Here is a 21678-nt window from a genome sequence, read left to right as displayed (position 1 = left end):
TTGGCTTTGTCACCATGACTTTTTTTTTTTAGAGATACAGCACAGAAACAGGCCCTTCGGCCCACCGGGTCCGCGCCGCCCAGCGATCCCCGCACATTAACACCATCCTACACCCACTGGGGACAATTTTTACATTTGCCCAGCCAATTAACCTACAAAGGCTTTTAAAAATGTACTTGTGCTGCTTTATTTCATCCCCATGCTGATTTGGGAAAGCAGCCAACATAAATAAGGGTCTTTTCTCACTCGTCATTCCCTCTTCTCCCCTCTCCCGTCAGACAGAGGTACAAAAGCTTGAAAACATGTCAAACTGAGGTGAGAAAAAACTTTTTCACCCAGAGAGTTGTGAATTTGTGGAATTCTCTGCCAGAGAGGGCAGTGGAGGCCAATTCACTGGATGAATTTAAAAGAGAGTTAGATAGAGCTCTAGGCGTTAGCGGAATCAAGGGATATGGGAGGAACGGGTTACTGTTTGTGGATGATCAGCCATGATCACAATGAATGGCAGTGCTGCTCAAAGGTCTAAATGGCCTCCTCCTGCACCTATTTTCGATGTTTCTATGATTTGATTAGATAGCACTCAAACACAGGCTTTCCACTTTGTCTTGGTCCACGTGACGATAATAAACCAACATTGGCGAGTTGTGGACGTCTTTTGTGAAGGAAAGAGTGAAGAGCCTTTGTTTGAGGAAATGACTGTGGTGAGAAAAGGCGGTCTCGACCCAAAACATCATCCATTCCTTCTCTCCAGAGATGCTGCCTGTCCCGCTGAGTTGCTCCAGCCTTTTGTGTCTATCTTCAGTTTAAACCAGCATCGGCAGTTGCTTCTTGCACACCCTTGATTATGTTGGTTGCTTTCCCAATTCGGCAGAGGTGAATGAAATTAACATGTTTTTGTTAAATCTATCTACATCATTGGTGACCATCGGACTTTCTTTGATCGGATTTTATTTGCTTTATCTTGCACAACGTTATTCCTTTATCCTGTGTCAGTACACTGTAAACGGCTCGATTGTAATCATGTAGTCTTTCCGTTCACTGGTTAGCACATATCAAAAGCTTTTCACTGTACCTCAGTACATGTGACAATAAACTAAACTGAACAGAGATGCAAAACACTTAAGGCAGAGACACAATCTGCTAATTTCTTCCAGCAGGACTATCTATAATCGGACTTTACTTGACTTTATCTTGTACTGGACGTTAATCCCTTTATTCTGTATCTGTACACTGTGGACGGCTCGATTGTGATCATGTATTGTCTTTCCGCTGACTGGTTAGCACGCAACAAAAGCTTTTCACTGTACCTCGGTACACGTGGCAATGAACTAAGCTAAAACTAAACTAATCGAATACATAACTTTTCTTCCATTTCTTTATTCTCGAATATAATTCTTCAGCCTCCATTTGCAAGGTGCACTAATCTTTGTTGATCATTTCCTTTTACACTTACTGAGTTTTTGCAGCTTCTGTTCAATATTTCTGGTTGGGTTATTGTATTCAACTTTCCCTTTATTTGGTTAGAAATTACTTCCATCTCTCTCGATGTGCATAAGTCTCATTAAGGTAAGCTCAACCAATAGCCCAGAACAACCTTGCATGAGGGTTATGAAAGGTCACCCATTCCTTCTCTCAAGATGCTGCCTGACCCGCTGAGTTACTCCAGCACTCCGTGAAACGTCACCTATCCATGTTCTCCAGAGATGCTGCCTGACCCGCTGAGTTACTCCAGCTTTTTGTGTCTATCCCTGAACCATGATGAACGTAATAAGATGGAGACACTTTACATAAACAGCTACAGCTTTGTGTTTCTATATTGCCCTTATCATAATCATGAGGCACGGTGCCTCAGCAGTAGAGTCGCTGCCTTACAGCGCCAGAGACCCAGGTTCAATCCTGAAGACGGGTGCTGTCTGTGCAGTTTGTAAGCTCTCCCTGTGACCTGCGTTTTTGTTTCCTCCGGGTGCTCCGGTTTCCTCCCACATTCCAAAGACGTACAAGGTTTGTAGGTTAATTGGCTTTGGAAAAGATTATAAATTGTCCTTAGTGTGTGCAGAATAGTGCTAATGTACAGGGATCGCTGGTTTGTGCGGACTCGGTGCGCCATTTCCACTCTGTATCTCTAAACTAAACCTGATGTTACAATATATAAGAAAATAACTGCAGATGCTGGTACAATATCACTAAAACGTTTCACAAGACAATTATCAAATTAAATATTAGCAACGCAACAGATATTTATCAGGGCAGTGGAGAGCAAGTGACTAAATTGGCATATTGGGCTATTTCCATTTGCCAGCCTTTGGCACATTACTCTAAAAACCCCATCTTTATATCTGTCTAAATGCCTTTAAAAAGTCATTATATATCTGCTTCTGCAGCTTCCTCTGGCAGCTTAGTGCAGATATGGACTACCCCTCACCCCTTCTCCCTCACTCACCCCCTTACCCACATGCCCCTCACTCCGTCCCCCCTCCCCTTCTTCCACCCCCATCCCACCACCCCCACTTCATCTCCTCCCCCTCTCTTCTCTCCCTCCCTTATCCACTCGCCCATCCTCACTCCTTCTCCACCTCCTCTCTTATTTTCTCCTCTCCCTCCCTCACCTCCCCCCTCGTCCCTCTCCCTCGTCCCTCACGCCACTCACCTTCTCCCTCTCCCTGCTCCTCACCCTCTCCCTCCCTCTCCCTAAACCTCTCCCTTCGTCCCTCCCCCTCACGCCGCTCCTCACCTTCTCCCTCTCCCTCACCCTCATGCTGCTCCTCACCCTCATCCCTCACGCCGCTCCTCCCTCACCCTCTCCCCTCTCCCTCACCCCACACTCTACCCTCACCCTCGTCCCTCACCCTCCCCCCACACTCTACCCTCACCCCTCACCCTCACCCTCTCCCTCACCCCACACTCTACCCTCACCCCTCACCTTCTCCCCTCAACCTCATCCCTCACCCTCTCCCCACACACTCTACCCTCACCCCTCACCCTCGTCCCTCTCCCTCACCCCACACTCTACCCTCACCCCTCACCCTCATCCCTCTCCCTCACCCCACACACTCTACCCTCACCCTCGTCCCTCACCCTCTCCCCTCACCCTCTCCCCACACACTCTACTCTCACCCTCGTCCCTCACCCTCTCCCCTCACCCTCTCCCCACACACTCTACCCTCACCCTCGTCCCTCACCCTCTCCCCTCACCCTCTCCCCACACACTCTACCCTCACCCCTCACCCTCATCCCTCTCCCTCACCCCACACACTCTACCCTCACCCTCGTCCCTCACCCTCGTCCCTCACCCTCTCCCCTCACCCTCTCCCCACACTCTACCCTCTCCCCTCACCCCACACACTCAACCCTCTCCCCTCACCCTCACCCCACACACTCCACCCTCGTCCCTCACCCCACACACTCTCCCCTCACCCTCGTCCCTCACCCTCTCCCCTCACCCTCTCCCCACACACTCCACCCTCGTCCCTCACCCTCTCCCCTCACCCTCTCCCCACACACTCCACCCTCCGTCCCTCTCCTCTCCCCTCACCCTCTCCCCGCCGCTCCTCCCTCACTCACCGGCTGCCTCTCCGTCCAAGGCCGCACCACAACACGGCTACGTCATGACGTTCCGTGACGCAACACGGCGCCGCCGACCGGGAGCGGGATCAGCGCGATGACGTCACAGAGCCCGCAGCGCGAGCGTCGAGTGGGACCTCCGGCTGCAGCGCCATCGGCTATTGGGAGGTCAGCATTGAACCTGCCCCCCCCCCCCCCCCCGCCACTGTGCACAGAACTCTTGACCCAAGTAGAAAAAGATAGAGAAACAAAAATAGGTGCAGGAGGAGCCCATTCGGCCCTTTGAGCCAGCACCGCCATTCAAGATGATCATGGCTGATCAATCTCAATCAGTACCCCATTCCCAGTTTCTCCCCATATCAATAGACAATAGACAATAGGTGCAGGAGTAGGCCATTCAGCCCTTCGAGCCAGCACCGCCATTCAATGCCATCATGGCTGATCACTCTCAATCAGTACCCCGTTCCTGCCTTCTCCCCATACCCCCTCACTCCGCTATCCTTAAGAGCTCTATCCAGCTCTCTCTTGAAAGCATCCAACGAACTGGCCTCCACTGCCTTCTGAGGCAGAGAATTCCACACCTTCACCACTCTCTGACTGAAAAAGTTCTTCCGCATCTCCGTTCTAAATGGCCTACCACTTATTCTTAAACTGTGGCCCCTTGTTCTGGACTCCCCCAACATTGGGAACATGTTTCCTGCCTCTAATGTGTCCAATCCCCTAATTATCTTACATGTTTCAATAAGATCCCCCCTCATCCTTCTAAATTCCAGTGTATACAAGCCCAATCGCTCCAGCCTTTCAACATACGACAGTCCCGCCATTCCGGGAATTAACCTAGTGAACCTACGCTGCACGCCCTCCATAGCAAGAATATCCTTCCTCAAATTTGGAGACCAAAACTGCACACAGTACTCCAGGTGCGGTCTCACCAGGGCCCGGTACAACTGTAGAAGGACCTCTTTGCTCCTATACTCAACTCCTCTTGTTACGAAGACCAACATTCCATTGGCTTTCTTCACTGCCTGCTGTACCTGCATGCTTCCTTTCATATCCCTTGATTCCTTTAGCCCAAAGAGCTATATCTAACTGTCATATGTTGAAAGACGGGAGCGACAAGGCTTGTATACACTGGAATTTAGAAGGATGAGAGGGGATCTTATCGAAACATATAAGATTATTAAAGGGTTGGACACGTTAGAGGCAGGAAACATGTTCCCAATGTTGGGGGAGTCAAGAACCAGGGACCACCGTTTAAGAATAAGGAGTAGGCCATTTAGAACGGAAATGAGGAAAAACCTTTTCAGTTGGAGAGTTGTAAATCTGTGGAATTCTCTGCCTCAGAAGGCAGTGGAGGCCAATTCTCTGAATGCATTCAAGAGAGAGCTAGATAGAGCTCTTAAGGATAGCGGAGTCAGGGGGTATGGGGAGAAGGCAGGAACGGGGTACTGATTGAGAATGATCAGCCATGATCACATTCAATGGTGGTGCTGGCACAAAGGGCCGAATGGCCTACTCCTGCACCTATTCTCTATTGTCTTTGTCTAACTCAATCTTGAAAACATCCAGTGAATTGGCCTCCACTACCTTCTGTGGCAGAGAATTCTACAGATTCACAACTCTCTGGGTGAAATCACTGGAGTTTCGAAGGATGAGAGGGGATCTTATAGAAACATATAAAATTATAAAAGGACTGGACAAGCTAGATGCAGGAAAAAATGTTCCCAATGTTGGGCGAGTCCAGAACCAGGGGCCACAGTCTTAGAATAAAGGGGAGGCCATTTTAAACTGAGGTGAGAAGGAACCTTTTCACCCAGAGAGTTGTGAATTTGTGGAATTCTCTGCCACAGAAGTCAAATCACTGGATGGATTTAAGAGAGACTTAGATAGAGCTCTAGGGGCTAGTGGAATCAAGGGATATGGGGAGAAATCAGGCACGGGGTATTGATTGGGGACGATCAGCCATGATCACAATGAATGGTGGTGCTGGCTCGAAGGGCCGAATGGCCTCCTCCTGCAGCTATTTTCACTATGTTTCTAAAATGTTTTTCCTCATCTCAGTCCTAAATGGCATACCCCATTATTCTTAAACTGTAACCCCTGGTTCTGGAATCCACCACCATCAGGAACATTTTTCCTCCATCCTTCTGTCCAATCCTTTAAGAATTTTATATGTTTCTTTTAGATCCCCTCTCATCTAAATTCCAATCAATACAAGACCAGTCAACCCATTCTTGCATCATATGTCAGTCCTGCCATCCCGCAAATTAACCTGGTGAACCTACGCTGCATTCTCTCAATAGCAATAATGTCCTTCCTCAAATTAGGGGGCCAAAATTTCATACAATACTCCAGGTGCAGTCTCACCAGGACCCTGTACAACTGCAGTTGGACCTCCTTGCTCCTAAACTAAAATCCTCTCGCAGTGAAGGCCGACATGCCATTAGCTTTATTCACTGCCTGCTGTGGCTGCATGCTTACTTTCAGTGACTGATGTACAAGCACAACCAGGTTTCGTTGTACGTCCCCTTTTCCGAATCTGACACCATTCAGATAATAATCTGCCTTCCTGTTCTTGCCATCAAAATAGATAACCTCACATGGAGTACTGTGTGCAGTTTTCGCCTCCAAATTTGAGGAAGGATATTCTTGCTATTGAGGGCGTGCAGCGTAGGTATACTAGGTTAATTCCCGGAATGGCGGGACGATCATATGTTGAAAGACTGGAGCAACTAGGCTTGTATACACTGGAATTTAGAAGGATGAGATGGGATCTTATCGAAATGCATAAGATTATTAAGGGATTAGAAACATAGAAAATAGGTGCAGGAGTAGGCCATTCGGCCCTTCGAGCATGCACCGCCATTCAATATGATCATGGCTGATCATCCAGCTCAGTAACCTGTACCTGCCTTCTCTCCATACCCCCTGATCCCTTTAGCCACAAGGGCCACATCTAACTCCCTCTTAAATATAGCCAATGAACTGGCCTCAACTACCTTCTGTGGCAGAGAATTCCACAGACTCACCACTCTCTGTGTGAAGAAATGTTTTCTCATCTCGGTCCTAAAAGACTTCCCCCTTATCCTTAAACTGTGACCCCTGGTTCTGGGCTTCCCCAACATCGGGAACAATCTTCCCGCAACTAGCCTCTCCAAACCCTTAAGAATTTTATATGTTTCAATAAGATCCCCCCTCAGTCTTCTAAATTCCAGCAAGTATAAGCCTAGTCTATCCAGTCTTTCTTCATATGAAAGTCCTGCCATCCCAGGGATCAATCTGGTGAACCTTCTCTGTACTCCCTCTAGCGCTAGAATGTCTTTCCTCAGATTAGGAGACCAAAACTGTACACAATACTCCAGGTGCGGTCTCACCAAGGCCCTGTACAACTGCAGCAGAACCTCCCTGCTCCTAAACTCAAATCCTCTTGTTATGAATGCCAACATACCATTTGCTTTCTTCACTGCCTGCTGCACCTGCACGCTTGCTTTCAAACATTGGACACGTTAGAGGCAGGAAACATGTTCCCAATGTTGGGGGAGTCCAGAACCAGGGGCCACAGTTTAAGAATAAGGGGTCGGCCATTTAGAACCGAGATGAGGAAAAACTTTTTCAGTCAGAGAGTTGTAAATCAGCGGAACTCTCTGCCTCAGAGGGCAGTGGAGGCCAATTCTCTGAATGCATTCAAGAGAGAGTTAGATAGAGCTCTTAAGGATAGCGGGGTCAGGGGGTACGGGGAGAAGGCAGGAACGGGGTACTGATTGAGAATGATCAGCCATGATCACATTGAATGGCGGTGCTGGCTCGAAGGGCCGAATGGCCTCCTCCTGCACCTATTGTCTATTGACAGTGGGGTGTGGACCGGACCGGGACGCCAGTGGGGGACGGACCCGCTGCTTGAGGCGGACCTGGGGGAAGGGATACACGCGCGCACACACACACACCACGTGACAGGGGGGGGGGCGACCGGTGGCGACGCGACGGACTGCGGGCGGCGGCGGCGGCGGCTTGAAGCCCCGGCAAGGGAGGCCGGCAGCAACAGCAGCAGCAGCAGCAGCGGGTCGTGGAGGCCGGTCCCGCCGGGAGAAGCGCGATGGCGGACAACGAGGAGCAGGCGGTGAGTGTCCGGGGCAGGAGCTGCTGATGGGATAGGCTCCCCGTCCCCAGTGGTGCCGGACCCCGGACCCCCACACACACCACCTGGCCCTCTCCTCTCCCCACAGCCCCCTCCTGATCTTCACCCCCCCCCCCCCCCCACACACACACACACACACACACACACACACACACACACACTCCTGATCTTCACCCCCCCTCCTGATCTTCACCCCCCCCCACACACACACACCCTCCTGATCTTCACCCCCCCCCCACACACACCCTCCTGATCTTTACCCCCCCCCACACACACACACACACACTCCTGATCTTCACCCCCCCTCCTGATCTTCACCCCCCCCCCACACACACACCCTCCTGATCTTCACCCCCCCCCCCACACACACACCCTCCTGATCTTCACCCCCCCCCCCACACACACACCCCCCCACACACACACCCTCCTGATCTTCACCCCCCCACACACACACCCTCCTGATCTTCACCCCCCACACACACACACACACACACGCCCTCTTCCCCCCCCCACACACTTACACCCTCCTGATGTTCACCCCCCCCCCCCACACACACACACACCCTCCTGATCTTCACCCCCCCTCCTGATCTTCACCCCCCCCCACACACACACACCCTCCTGATCTTCACCCCACCACACACACACACACACGCCCTCTTCCCCCCCCCCCCCCCCACACACTCACACCACCGGCCCTCTTCCCCCCCACCCCCCCCCTCCTGATCTTCACCCCCACCCACACACACACCACCCGCCCTCTTCACCCCACCCACACCACCAGCCCTCTTCCCCCCCCCCCACACACACACACACCACCCGCCCTCTCCTCTCCCCACACCTCCCCTCCTGATCTTCCCCCTCCCCCCCACACACACCCGCCCTCCACACACACACCACCGACTCTCTCCTCTCCCCACACACTCCCTCCTGATCTTCACCTCCCTTCCCCCCCTCAGCTTCTTCCTAAACCTCCTCCTCTCTCCCCAAGTCTCTTCCCAAAAGCCCCTCATCCCCCTCCTCCCTCCCCCCCCACCAACCCCCCAAACCAAAACCCCAACCCCACCCCCCACCCATCCCCACTCCTGCCTGACCTGCTGAGTTACTCCAGCACTCTGTGAAACGTCACCTATCCATGTTCTCCAGAGATGCTGCCTGACCCGCTGAATTTGTGTCTTTTTTTTAAAACCATCATCTGCAGTTCTTTGCTATTGTAACTGGATGTGTTACTTTCAGATGGAGCTCGAAGTTCTGCACTCCATTTATGAAGGAGACGATTGTTTTAAAGAACTTAGTCCAACGTCTTTTCAATATCGAGTGAGTACAGAATGGTGTTTGGTACAAATGTCTCATCTACACCAGTCCCACTTGCCTGCGTTTGGCCCATATCCTTGTAAACCTATCCTATCCATATACGTCCAAGTGTCGGGACATAATTCATTAGAGATCATAAAACATAGGAACAGTATTTGGCCCATCAAGTCTGCTTGATCCGATATGTCACCCATTCCTTTTCTCCAGAGATGCTGCCTGTCCTGCTGAGTTACTCCAGCTTTGGAAATGAAGAAAAAAAATCAAGGGTAGTATCTGAACAAAATGGTGACATTTATTATGCAATAAATAACTGGAGATGATTGTTCGGTGTTTAATGGAATATCCAACACATTTAAAATGTTGAATCACAGAACTACAGATGCTGCTTTATACCAAAGATAGACACACACACACACTGCTGGAATAGTGAAAGGCCTGGATTGAGAGTGGATGTGGAGAGGATGTTTCCACTAGTGGGAGTGTCTAAGACCAGAGGCCACAGCCTCCGAATTAAAAGTCGTCCCTTTAGAAAGACGAGGAGGAATTTCTTCAGTCAGAGGAGGGTGGTGAGTCTGTGGAATTCATTGCCACGATTGTGGAGGCCAAGTCAGTGGATATTTTGACGGTGCAGCTTGACAGATTCTTGATTAGTACGGGTGTCAGGGGTTATGGGGAGTAGGCAGGAGAATGGGGTTGAGAGGGAGAGATAGATCATCATGATTGAATGGTGGAGTAGACCTGCTGAGCCGAATGGCCTAATTCTGCTCTTCGAACTAATGAAGTATGAATAAATTAGTGGGTAAGGCAGCATCTCCGAAGAACGTGGATGGATGACGTTTCTGGTCGGGACCCGTCTTCAGGTCTGAGGGTGGGTCCCGACCCAATGTGTCGCCTATCCTTTTCTTCCAGAGATGCTGCCTGCCCTGCTGAATTGCTCCATCAATTTGTCTATCTTCTGAATATAAAATGTTGTTTTGTCATGCCTTGCCTTCACTTTAATGTCAATATTGAATTTAACTTTTCTATTTTCTGTTATGTTTTAGATAGGTGACCATGAAGACCCGAAGGCCTTCATGCTAGAAATATCATGGCCTGAAATGTACCCAGAAATGGCCCCGAACATATCACTGAATGTCTTCTTCAACAATGGCATGTAAGAGTTCCAGTCTGGTTTCATACAGAATGCTGAACAACTTTCTTCATCTCATTTGGGTTTTAAAAGGATTATTGAGGCTTTTGGATTAAGTCATAATTACAGAACTTAAGCAGGCAGTGAAGAAAGCTAATGGCACATTGGCCTTCATGACCAGAGGATTTGAGTACAGGAGTAAAGAGGTCCTTCTGCAGTTGTACAGTGCCCTGGTGAGACCACATCTGGAGTATTGTGTGCAGCTTTGGTCTAATTTGAGAAAGGACGTCCTTGCTATTGAGGCAGTGTAGTGTAGGTTCAGGAGGTTAATCCCCAGGATGGCAGGACTGTCATATGAGGAAAGATTGGAAAGACTGGGCTTGTATTCACTAGAATTTAGAAGGATGAGAGGGGATTTTATAGAAACATATAGGACTGGACAAGCTAGATGCAGGAAAAATGTTCCCAATGTTGGGGGAGTGCAGAACCAGGGGCCACACAGTCTAAGAATAAAGGGGAGGGCATTTAAAACTAAGATGAGACAAAACCTTTTCACCTAGAGAGTTGTGAATTTGTGGAATTCTCTGCCACAAAAGGCAGTGGAGGCCAATTCATTGGAGAGTTCGATCGAGCTCTAGGGGCTAGTGGAATCAAGGGATATGGGGAGAAGGCAGGCACGGGTTACTGATTGTGGATGATCAGCCCTTGATTCCACTAGCCCCTAGAGCTCTATCTAAATCTCTTTTAAATTCATTCATTGAATTGTCCTCTACTGCCTTCTGTGGCAGAGAATTCCACAGTGAAAAGCTTTTGTTGTGTGCTAATCAGTCAGCAGAAAGACAGTACACGATTACGATATTAAGTGAAAAGAATTAAGTTAATCGCGTCATCAAGTAAAAGTCACGACTTAAATGGGAATCGTGTTTGATTATTCAATATGGGGAACAATTGGATTACATGTTTGGTTTGTGTGCTCCTCAGTGCAACGTCAGTAAAGCAAAATATAATAGCCAGGCTGCAGGAGCAGGTTGAAGCAAACCTCGGGACTGCCATGATGTACACGCTGTTTGAATGGGCTAAAGACAACAAGGAACAGCTCATGGAAAACCACCGGACAGTCGTCAACACAGTGGTACGTCAACGTTAAATTAAAGCAAGCCACATTTAATTACTGGAGATGCAATGAACTGCAGTTGATGGTTTTCAAAAAAAGATGCAAAGTGCTGGAATAACTCAGCGGGTCAGGCAGCATCTCTGGAGAACGTGGATAGGTGACGTTTCGCAGAGTGCTGGAGTAACTCAGCGGGTCAGGCAGCATCTCTGGAGAACATGGATAGGTGATGTTTCACAGAGTGCTGGAGTAACTCAGCGGGTCAGGCAGCATCTCTGGAGAACGTGGATAGGTGACGTTTCGCAGAGTGCTGGGGTAACTCAGCGGGTCAGGCAGCATCTCTGGAGAACGTGGACAGGCGATGTTTCGGGTCGGGACCCCTCTTCAGACTGATTGTGGTTGAGTGGGGGAAAAGAAACGAGGAAAGGACTTGGCCTCCACAGCCATCTGTGGTGATGAATTCCACAGATTCACCACCCTCTGACTAAAGAAATTTCTTTTTAAAGGTGCGTCCTTTTATTTTGAGGCTGTGGCCTCTGGTCCCAGACTCTCCCGTGAGTGGAAACATCTGTAATCGCACTATAAATCATCGTCCAGATGTATCTCGGACCACACACCCCGACCCGAGGCAATGACCTCTGTTGATCCGGCAAAACGGAAAACACGGCATGGCTCTGGAACCAAGGATGCTGGAAAATCAGTGGTGGGCCTGTGGAAACATTGAGATTTAAATGTGCAGGAAAATAACTGCAGATGCTGGTTCAAAACGAAGTATCACAAAATGCTGGAGTAACTCAGCAGGTTGGGCAGCATCTAGGAGAGAGGGAATGGGTGACGTTCCGGGCTGAGACCCTTCTTCAGACTGATGTCAGGGGGGAGGGGGCAAAGAAAAGATATAGGTGGAGACAGGAAGACAGTGGGAGAACTGGGAAGGGGCGGGGGGGGGGGGGGATTTAAGATTTAAGAATTTGAGATTTAATGTGATTTCTCAAATGCGATCATGTTTTGAATGTGTTCTTGTCATTTAGCGGTAGGCTATTAAATCTGCTGATGTTATTCTGCGTCAACAAACTTGCATTTTAAAGTAGGTTGCATAATGTTCACGTGTCCCCCGGGACTTCTCGATCTAAAACAGTTGACCTGTGGTTTCCGTTAATAACATAGAAAACTACAGCAAATTGACTCGCTCCAAGGAAGTAAGTTTGCAGCATCTGTTCTTTAATGGTATTGGTATTTTTTTAAGGGTATTCGGCAGAAATGGAACCCCCTGCTTTACTCCCCCGGCCCTCTTTACTTTAGATTATTGTCACCTGTACTGAGGTAGATGGGAGGTCAGGACTGCTCTCTAGTTGGTGATAGTTTAGTTTATTGTCACATGTACAGTGAAAAGCTTTTTTTTGTTAGACAATAGACAATAGGTGCAGGAGTAGACCATTTGGCCCTTTGAGTCAGCACCACCATTCAATGTGATCATGGCTGATCATTCTCAATCTGTACCCCGTTCCTGCCTTCTCCCCATACCCCCTGACTCCGCTATCCTTAAGAGCTCTATCCTGCTCTCTCTTGAATGCATTCAGAGAATTGACCTGCACTGCCTTCTGAGGCAGAGAATTCCACAGATTCACAACTCTGACTGAAAAGGTTTTTCATCATCTCAGTTCTAAATGGCCTACCCCTTATTCTTAAACTGTGGCCCCTGGTTCTGGACTCCCCCAATATTGGGAACATGTTTCCTGCCTCTAACGTGTCCAACCCCTTAATAATCTTGTACGTTTCGATATGATCCCCTCTCATCCTTCTAAATTCCAGTGTATACAAGCCTAGTCGCTCCAGTCTTTCAACATACAACATACAACATACAACATACTGCCATTCCGGGAATTAACCTAGTAAACCTACGCTGCACTCCCTCAATAGCAAGAATATCCTTCCTCAAATTTGGAGACCAAAACTGCACTTAGTACTCCAGGTGCGGTCTCACTAGGGCCCTGTACAACTGCAGAAGGACCTCTTTGCTCCGATACTCAACTCCTCTTGTTATGAAGGCCAACATTCCATTGGCTTTCTTCACTGACTGCTGTACCTGCATGCTTCCTTTCAGTGACTGATGCACTAGGACACCCAGATCTAGTTGTACGTCCCCTTTTCCTAACTTGACACCATTCAGATAATAATCTGCCTTCCTATTCTTACCACCTAAGTGGATAACCTCACACTTATCCACATTAAACTGCATCTGCCATGCATCCGCCCACTCACACAACCTGTCCAAGTCACCCTGCAACCTCATAGCATCTTCCTCACAGTTCTCTCTACCATCCAGCCTTGTACCATCTGCAAATTTGCTAATGGTACTTTTAATCCCTTCATCCAAGTCATTAATGTATATTGTAAATAGCTGCGGTCCCAGCACCGAGCCTTGCGGTATCCCACTAGTCGCTGCCTGCCATTCTGAAAGGGACCCATTTATCCCCACTCTTTGCTTTCTGTCTGTCTTGTTGCATGCTAACCAGTCAACGGAAAGACAATGCATGATTACAATCGATCCACAGTGTACAGATACATGACATAGGGAATAACGTTTAGTGTAAGGTAAAGCCAGTAAAGTCTGAGGTTCTCAATTGAAGTAGCTGGTTGGTCGGGACAGCTCTCTAGCTGGTGAGAGGACGGTTCAGTTGCCTGATAACACTTAGGAAGAAACTGTCCCTCAATCTGGAGGTGTGCGTTTTCACACTTCTGTACCTCTTGCCTGATGGGAGAGGGGAGAAGAGGAAGTGGCCCGGGGTGAGACTGGTCCTTGATTCTGCTGCTGGCCTTGCCGAGGCAGCGTGAGGTGCAGATGGAGTCAACTGGGGAAAACTCTGGAATCTTTTGAGAAACATAAAAACAAACATTTTATGTTCACTTACACGTTTCTGGACGTGGGCAACTGCCTTGCTTTTAGCAAAGAGGAACTATTTCTGCAGTGATTTCTCGGAGGGGGTGAAAGATATTAATGTCATGTTACATGTGAAATAAGAAAATATTTTCTCCACAGAGTATGTCAGCGAATGAACGCTCTGTACCTTCAAATTTTCCATCGTCCAAGAAGAAAGAAAAAAAAGAACAGCTGACAAAGTCTCAAAAGAAAAAGTTGGCCGACAAGACAGGTGTGAATTTTGCTCTGAAATATTAATTTGACTATATGTGATGTGATTGCAATGGAGCCTGGTTTGTGCACTGTCACTTTTTGCTGCTTCTGCAATTGATGTGTTGCGTGGGTTTTCTCTGGGTTCCCCGGTTTCCACCCACATCCCAAAGGGGTGCGTGTTTGTAGATATATTGGCGCACTGTATACCGCCCCCTAGTGTGTAGGGAGTGGGTGCAAATGTGGGATTAACAGGCGATCGATGGTCGGTGTGGGCTCTGGGTGCTGTATCACTTTAACTAAACCTAAAGTCAAACTAAAACGAAGTAACATTTTAGTTTTAGTTCCTTGTGTGGATAGAACTCCATTTTACCCACTTCATCCACAGACCCTATCATCGCCTCGCCCATGATCGTAGATTCACACAGAACGGAAACAGGCCCCTCAGCCTACCTTGATCAATATGCCCCTAAGCTAGTTCCCATTTGGCCCATATGAGGAAACCCTTTTCACCCAGAGAGTTGTGAGTCTGTGGAATTCTCTGCCTCAGAAGGCAGTGGAGGGCAATTCACTGCATGCTGTCAAGAGAGTTAGATAGAGCTCTTAAAGATAGCGGAGTCAGGGGGTATGGGGAGAAGGCAGGAACGGGGTACTGATTGTGGATTGTGGATGATCAGCCATAATCACGGTGAATGGTGGTGCTGGCACGAAGGGCCGAATGGCCTGCACCTATTGCCTATTGCCATATCCCTGCAAACCTTTCCTAAAAATATAACTGTCCAAATGTGTTTTAAACATAAGGTAGACGCAAAAAAATTCAGCCCATCAAGTCAACTCCGCCATTCAATCACGGCTGATCTATCTCTCCCTCCCAACCCTATTCTCCTGCCTTCTCCCCATAACCCCTGACACCCGTACTGATCAAGAATCTATCTATCTGTGCCTTAAACATGCCCAATGACATCCTCGGCAGGTGTCTGTGACAATAGTATATATATTTTTAATTGTTCTTGACTTTGCTGCAAGGATCACAAATGTTTTCCAGCACCAGGGTATTATTTATTAATCCAACTATTCAGAGCACTGTGAATGAAGACTCCATCCATTTTACAAGTTCACAAGTTATAGGAGTAGAATTAGGCCATTCAGCCCATAGTGTCTACTCCGCCATTCAATCATGGCTGATCTCTGCCTCCAAATCACATTTTCCTGCCTTCTCCCCATAACCCTTGATGCCTTGAACTTTTTCAGTCAGACAGTTGTGAATCTGTGGAATTCTCTGTCTCAGAAGGCAGTGGAGGCCAATTCTCTGAATGCATTCAAGAGAGAGCTGGATAGAGCTCTTGAGGATAGTGGAGTCAGGGGGTATGGGGAGAAGGCAGGAACGGGGTACTAATTGAGAATGATTAGCCATGATCACATTGAATGGCGGTGCTGGCTCGAAGGGCCGAATGGCCTCCTCCTGCACCTATTGTCTATTATCTATTATACCCGTTCTAATCAAGAATTTGTCTATCTCTACCTTACAAATATCCACTGACTTGGCCTCCACAGCCCTCTGGCAATGAGTTCCACAGATTAACCACCCTCTGACTAAAGAAGTTCCTCCTCACCTTTCTAGAAGAGCGCCCTTTGGTCCTAGACTCTCCCACCAGTGGAAACATCCTCTCCACATCCACTCTATCTATAGTCAATAGTCAATTTTATTTGTCACATACACATAAATGTGCAGTGAAATGAAAGATTACCCACAGTCCAATAATAAGAGCAATAAAATTAAGCAATAACACACACAATCATAAACCAACATCCAACAAAAAGAAACATCGATCACAGTGAGTCTCCTCCAGTCACCTCATCGCTGTGATGGAAGGCCAGAATGTCTTTCCCCTTCCCCTGCCATCTTTTCCCGCTGTCAGGCTGTTGAAGTCGCCACGTTCCAGGCTGCGCTGGACAGTGAAAGGTTCACTATTCGGTAAGTTTTCAATGAGGTCCCCTCTCAACCTTCTAAACTCCAGCGATTACAGCTCCAATGCTGACAAATACTGCCATATGTTAACCCACTCATTCCTGGGTTAATTCTCGTAAACCTCCTCTGGACCCTCCAGAGCCAACACATCCAACTTCAGATATGGGCCCCAAAACTGATCACAATACTCCGAATGCAATCAGACTAGCACCTTATTTATAGAGCCTCAGCATTGCATCCCTGTTTTTGTGTTGTGGTCCTCTCAAACTAAATGCTAACATTGCATTTGCCTTCCTTACTGATTCAATTTGCAGATGAACCTGTGCTTCTGCTCGACGTTTGTAGATTTTAGATTTAGATACAGCGCAGAAACAGGCCCTTCGGCCCACCGGGTCCGTGCCGCCCAGCGATCCCCGCACACTAACACTATCCTACACCCACTTGGGACAATTTTTACATTTGCCCAGCCAATTAACCTACAAACCTGCACGTCTTTGGAGTGTGGGAGGATACCGAAGATCTCGGAGAAAACCTACGCAGGTCACGGTGAGAACGTACAAACTCCGTACAGACGGCACCCGTAGTCAGGATCGAACCTGAGTCTCCGGCGCTGCATTCGCTGTAAGGCAGCAACTCTACCACTGCGCCACCGTGCCGCCAACCCACTCATTCCTGGAATCATTTTAATAGCCAAAGAGAAACATTGCGGGCCGAAGGGCCTGTTCCTGTACTGTGTCGCGCTGTGCTGTCCCCGGTCAGGTCGCCTGCGTAATCTCTGCTGGCGCCTCCGTAGAAATATCAATAGTTGAGAAAACTGGCGAAGCGACATCGGCCCTGAGGGAGGAAGAGAATTTTGTCGAAGAAGCAAATGATGGTGCTTTGATCTTGCGGTGAGAGTAATCTTGCGTTTTGTCTGATCAGACCACCAGGGGGATCTGCCACGAGGATGGAACTGGGTGGATGTCATTAAGGTACGGCATGGACTTTATATTTGTAAGAATCTCAGCATTGTAGTGACTGTTTTCACGTGTGATCATAGAAATGAGATGGAAGCCTTCAACTAAAAGATGTATTCCATGTTATTCCCCTTCGTCCTGCTTGGACGAGAGGAGATCTTATCGAAACGTATAAGATTATTAAGGGGTTGGACACGTTAGAGGCAGGAAACATGTTCCCAATGTTGGGGGAGTCCAGAACAAGCGGCCACAGTTTAAGAATAAGTGGTGGGCCATTTAGAACTGAGATGAGGAAAAACTTTTTCAGTCAGAGAGTTGTGAATCTGTGGAATTCTCTGCCTCAGAAGGCAGTGGAGCCCAATTCTCTGAATGCATTCAAAAGAGAGCTGGATAGAGCTCTTAAGGATAGCGGAGTCAGGGGGTATGGGGAGAAGGCAGGAACGGGGTACTGATTGAGAATGATCAGCCATGATCATATTGAATGGCGGTGCTGGCTCGAAGGGCCGAATGACCTCCTCCTGCACCTATTGTCTATTCTCACACTGTGGATGGCTTGATTGTAATCGTGATTCGTCTTTTCTCTGGATGGTTAGAACGCGACGAATAAACGTCTTACTGTACCTCCGTACACGTGGCGATAACACCGAACTAAGACAAATGTACAGAATTTGTTCAGGGACAAATTATCTCTTAACCTACTTGATCTCCCGGTGGCTCAGCACTTCAACTCCCCCCTCCCACTCTGACCTGTCTGTCCTGGGCCTCCTCCATTGTCAGAGTGAGGCCCAGCGCAAATTGGAGGAACAGCACCTCATATTTTTCGTTTGGGTAGTTTACACCCCAGCGGTATGAACATTGACTTCTCTAACTTCAGATAGTCCCTGCTTTCCCTCTCTATCCATCCCCTCCCCCTTCCCAGTTCTCCTACTAGTCTTACTGTCCCCGACTTCATTCTACCTCTGTCCCGCCCCCTCCCCTGACATCAGTCTGAAGAAGGGTCTCGACCTGAAACGTCACCCATTCCTTCTCTCCAGAGATGCTGCCTGACCTGCTGAGTTACTCCAGCATTTTGTGTCCACCTACAGAATTTGTTCGGGTGGCACATTAGCGCCGCGGGTAGAGCCGCTGCCTCACAGCACCAGAGACCCGCGTTCCATCCTGACCGTGGGGGCTGTCTATGTGGAGTTTGCATTATGTGGAGTGACCACGTGTGTGTCCTCCGGGTGCTTCGGTTTCCCCCCACAGCCTAAAGACGTGCGGGTCTGTATTTTAATTGACCTGTGTAAACTTCCCCCCAGTGTGTGGGGAGTGGGTGAGAAAGTGGGATGACACAGAACTAGTGCAAACGGGTGATCAATGGTCGTCTTGGACTCGCTGCACCGAAGGGCTTGTTTTAATGCTTTCATTTCACTGCACATCGTGTATGTGTATGTGACAAATAAACTTGACTTGACTTGTACCTCTAAACTAAACTCAACATGATGAAAAATAAAGGAAGCACTCTTGCACTAAAATGGCAAACGTTTAGAATTGCAAATTAATTTCAAACATTCCAATTACTAATACACTTTTCCACTTTCTCTCAAATAAAACCATCTGATGCTGGATGGATGACTTGATTCCTGGATATTCAGCATGTGAGTGTTTATTTGTTATTACCCAATTAAAGAGTGATTTTTATTTCTGTGGACTGTCCAAACGTAGAGCCGAGGGCTCTCGGAATCCAGGTACACAGATTCTTTGATGGATAGGGTGGTCGAAACTCCTCATCCTCCTGCCTCCAAGGTCATGTTGCAGTCAGATAAGACACTCATGAGGCCAAAAAGGCTTTTGGCACATTGGCCTTCATCAGTCAGACTATTGAGTATGGAAGACAGACACAAAATGCTGCAGTAACTCAGTGGGACAGGCAGCATCTCTGGAGTGAAGGGATTGGTGACGTTTCAGGTCGACACCCTTCTTCAGACGCTATAGTCTGACTGATGACCTGTACGTCTTTGGAGTGGGAGGAAACCGAAGATCTCGGAGAAAACCCACGCAGGTCACGGGGAGAACGTACAAACTCCGTACAGACGGCGCCCGCAGTCAGGATGGAACCCGGGTCTCCGGCGCTGCATTCGCTGTAAGGCAGCAACTCTACCGCTGCGCCACCGTGCCGCCCTAACGAGGATTGTGTCATTAGACGCCAACATTCACCTCAACGTTCCTCTTGCTTCTCTTTGTTCTTGTTAACTTGTCGAAGAGTTTAAAGCAAATTGAGTCATTTTCGCTTCAGAAATTTGAATCACATGGAATTTAGAAGATTGAGCGGGGAATCTTACAGAAACTTACAAAATTCTTAAGGGGTTGGACAGGCTAGATGCAGGAAGATTGTTCCCGATGTTGGGGAAGTCCAGAATAAGGGGTCACAGTTTAAGGATAAGGGGGAAGTCTTTTAGATGAGAAAGTCTTTTTTCACACAGAGAGTGGTGAATCTGTGGAATTCTCTGCCACAGAAGGTAGTTGGGGCCAGTTTATTGGCTATATTTAAGAGGGAGTTAGATGTGGCCCTTGTGGCTAAAGGGATCAGGGGGTATGGAGAGAAGGCAGGTACGGGATACTGAGTTGGATGATCAGCCATGATCATATTGAATGGCGGTGCAGGCTCGAAGGGCCGAATGGCCTACTCCTGCACCTATTTTCTATGTTTCTATAGCGCTTTTTCTTTGAACGGTGAATCAGTCTCAAACGTTCCGTAATCTTTTCTCCTTTCATTTGTCCGCAGTTGAGCAAAACTGGCTACAAGGACGAGGAGTGACCCGAGCTTATGGATTGGCGTGGACTTGTAGATGATCAGATTTTTATTGTGCCGGAGCGCGTCCGTTTCCTGTATTTCTCTATGGAACATCTCTATGGTAAAATAACAGCACCTTTTGACATGAAGTTATTGTTTCCGGTGTCTCCTGCAAGCCAGCTGCACGTTACCACGGTATTACAGTGCACCAAACACATCATCTGGTATAGGAAAACAACTGCAGATGCTGGTGCAAATCGAAGGTGTCACAAAATGGTGGAGTAACTGAACGGGTCAGGCAGCAGCATCTCAGGAGAGAAGGAATGGGTGACGTTTCGGGTCGAGACCCTTCTTCAGACTGATGTCAGGGGAGGGGGTGGTCTCGCCCCCTCCCCTGACATCAGTCTGAAGAAGGGTCTCAACCCGAAACGTCACCCATTCCTTCTCTCCTGAGATGCTGCTGCCTGACCCGTTCAGTTACTCCACCATTTTGTGATAAGCACTTCATCTCAATCAAATTTAATTTAATTTAATTAATTAAAAATCAAATTTAAAAAAAACAACAGCTGCTGACTTGGCCACACGGTAACGGAGTGCTGGAGGGCATAGATATTTAGCGAAGTATATCTCAGTTTTTAACTGTTGTTCACTGAGCCAACATTTTCCTAAACAGCGTGGCAACAATAGTGAACCATCTGCAATCATGCTGTTCTGTCAGTTCAATGAAGACAGCATCATGTATGGACTCTTGATAATTGTCGCTGAGGAAAATCAGCCAGAAACATTCACCTTTCTGGAAATCTTCAAGGTTTTAATAAAGCTTTAAATATTTCTACTCGCGTAGATTCCTTTATTATTCTGGAAAACATCGGTGATTGAAGTTGGACCTTTAATTGGGCGGGACAGTGGCGCAGCGGTAGATTCAATAGACAATAGGTGCAGGAGGAGGCCATTCGGCCCTTCGAGCCAGCAGCACCATTCAATGTGATCATGGCTGATCATTCCCAATCAGTACCCCGTTCCTGCCTTCTCCCCATACCCCCTGACTCCGCTATCCTTAAGAGCTCTATCTAGCTCTCTCTTGAATGCATTCAGAGACTTGGCCTCCACTGCCTTCTGAGGCAGAGAATTCCACAGATTTACAACTCTCTGACTGAAAAAGTATTTCTTCATCTCCGTTCTAAATGGCCTACCCCTTATTCTTAAACTGTGGCCCCTGGTTCTGGACTACCACAACATTGGGAACCTGTTTCCTGCCTCTAACGTGTCCAACCCCTTAATAATCATATGTTTCGATAAGATCCCCTCTCATCCTTCTAAATTCAAGTACCGGGCACCAGGGTTCGATCGTGACTGGGTGTTGTCTGTATCGAACTTGTATGTTCTTCCCGTGACCGTGTGGGTTTTTGCTCCCAAAACTCCTAAGACATACAGGTTTGTAGGTTAAGCAGGAAAGAAAACTGCAGATGATGGTTTAAATCGAAGGTAGGCACAAGACGCTGGAGTAACCCAGTGGGTCAGGCAGCATCTCTGGAGAGAAGGAATGGGTGACGTTTCGGGTCGAGACACTTCTTCAGACTGAAGAAGGGTCTCAACCCAGAAC

At 48.1% G+C, this 21678-nt stretch overlaps 2 protein-coding genes across 2 annotated transcripts in view; one reads left to right on the top strand and one right to left on the bottom strand.

Moving 5' to 3' along the window:
* The window catches only part of trappc11 (trafficking protein particle complex subunit 11), a 62511-nt gene extending 58884 nt beyond the window's left edge, over positions 1-3627 (bottom strand). Inside the window, exon 1 of the mRNA XM_078396805.1 lies at positions 3562-3627. The gene's annotated coding sequence lies outside the window, so the exon portion shown is untranslated. The remainder of the gene's footprint in view (positions 1-3561) is intronic.
* Positions 3628-7518: 3891 nt separating this feature from the next.
* Positions 7519-20415, top strand: rwdd (RWD domain containing 4). The gene is made up of 7 exons (XM_078397085.1): positions 7519-7678; positions 8933-9013; positions 10054-10163; positions 11121-11271; positions 14288-14399; positions 17268-17317; positions 20067-20415. The coding sequence occupies exons 1-7, from the start codon at positions 7655-7657 to the stop codon at positions 20097-20099; spliced, it is 561 nt and encodes a 186-aa protein (XP_078253211.1). The 5' UTR covers positions 7519-7654; the 3' UTR covers positions 20100-20415.
* The last annotated feature ends 1263 nt before the right edge of the window (positions 20416-21678 follow it).

The sequence above is a fragment of the Rhinoraja longicauda genome, chromosome 3 (assembly GCF_053455715.1).
Source record: "Rhinoraja longicauda isolate Sanriku21f chromosome 3, sRhiLon1.1, whole genome shotgun sequence".
Taxonomy (NCBI): Eukaryota; Metazoa; Chordata; class Chondrichthyes; order Rajiformes; family Arhynchobatidae; genus Rhinoraja; species Rhinoraja longicauda.
This window is presented reverse-complemented; position numbering and strand designations above follow the sequence as displayed.